The sequence below is a fragment of the Euphorbia lathyris genome, chromosome 2 (genome assembly GCF_963576675.1).
Source record: "Euphorbia lathyris chromosome 2, ddEupLath1.1, whole genome shotgun sequence".
Taxonomy (NCBI): domain Eukaryota; kingdom Viridiplantae; phylum Streptophyta; class Magnoliopsida; order Malpighiales; family Euphorbiaceae; genus Euphorbia; species Euphorbia lathyris.
This window is the reverse complement of record NC_088911.1, coordinates 12,990,473-12,991,729: the sequence shown is the minus strand read 5'-3', so window position 1 is coordinate 12,991,729 and position 1,257 is coordinate 12,990,473. Positions and strand designations below refer to the sequence as shown.

At 35.5% G+C, this 1,257-nt stretch overlaps 1 protein-coding gene across 1 annotated transcript; it reads left to right on the top strand.

The window, feature by feature from the left end:
* The first annotated feature begins 262 nt into the window (after positions 1-262).
* Positions 263-793, top strand: LOC136220379 (pEARLI1-like lipid transfer protein 1). Its single transcript, XM_066008201.1, has one exon. It carries the CDS (start codon positions 263-265, stop codon positions 674-676), a length of 414 nt encoding a protein of 137 aa, XP_065864273.1. The 3' UTR covers positions 677-793.
* Positions 794-1,257: the final 464 nt, after the last annotated feature.

The following is a 1,257-nucleotide window of genomic DNA, read 5'->3' as shown; positions in this document are numbered from 1 at the left end:
CAAACTTCTAGATGGAAGGACCAAGTAGTTGATTAGGGACTCTACACTGTATTTTTTTTAGAATAGAAGGACTAACTAGTGTAATATGTTGAAACTCAGAGACTAATAAATTATTTAGCAAGAAAAAATAAACATTCTCCATCTATATAAACCCTAAGCCTACTTCATTCAATTCACAACTACCTTTTCTTTCTTTCTTTCTTCTTTCAAACTTTCAGGTTGAGATATATCAGAGTGTCTTTCTTTCTACTTTGATCCAAAAATGGCTTCCAAGTCAGCAGCAAGCATTGCTCTTCTCCTTACCATTAACCTTCTCTTCTTCACTTTGGTTAGCTCAAGCAATCATCAGACTACTCCTTGCCCACCACCACCACCACAAAAAGCACCAAAAGCAGCATCACCACCACCAGCAAAGGAAACATGCCCTATTGACACACTAAAGCTAGGTGTATGTGCTAACTTATTAAATGGTTTACTTGGCCTTGTGATTGGTACACCTTCAAAGACACAATGCTGCCCTCTTCTTGATGGTCTTGTTGATCTTGAAGCTCCCATTTGCCTTTGTACTGCCCTTAAGGCTAATGTTTTAGGTATCAATCTTAATGTTCCTATCTCCTTGAGCTTGCTCTTGAATACCTGTGGAAAGGACGTTCCTGCTGGATTTCAGTGTCCTTAATCTTTCAAATTTGAAATTGAATCCCTGATTGAGTTTTAGTTTGGTTTGTTATATCATTTCCTTGTTTCCATTATGGTTTTATAGTTGTAATTGTTCTTTTTAGTTCGATTTATATGGCATTTCACTGGCCAGGTAACTAGAAATTGTGTACTTTTGACATTTAAAATAATGCCTACTGTTGTTGAATAATACTTAAGGTGTATTTGTTTTTGAGATTGTACTTCTCATAATAAATAATATCTCAAATTTAGTTCATTTCAAGAGATTATCACTTTTTATGTTCCTTTTTGGATCCAAACTATAAGAATTGTACAAATTGTTCTGGCTGCACCATTAATCCAGAATTCATGTCTGATACTGAAAAGGGAGTAATCGTTGTCCATAGTTGCTTGACTTTTGTAGTTGTTTCTACTTGTGATATTAGCGTTATTGTTTCCTTTGTTTTTTTTTTTTGGCGTATTACAGTTGTGGATAGGACAGAGTGGAGGGAGAGAATTTGTGTCGCTGACAAGACTTGATTTCACAGTTTTATATGATGGTTCATGTTAGCCGATCCAGAATCATTTCGGAACTAAGACTTT

Coding starts and splice junctions, on each gene's coding strand:
- LOC136220379 (XM_066008201.1), top strand. CDS start 263: ATGGCTTCCAAGTCAGCAGCAAGCATTGCTCTTCTCCTTACCATTAAC.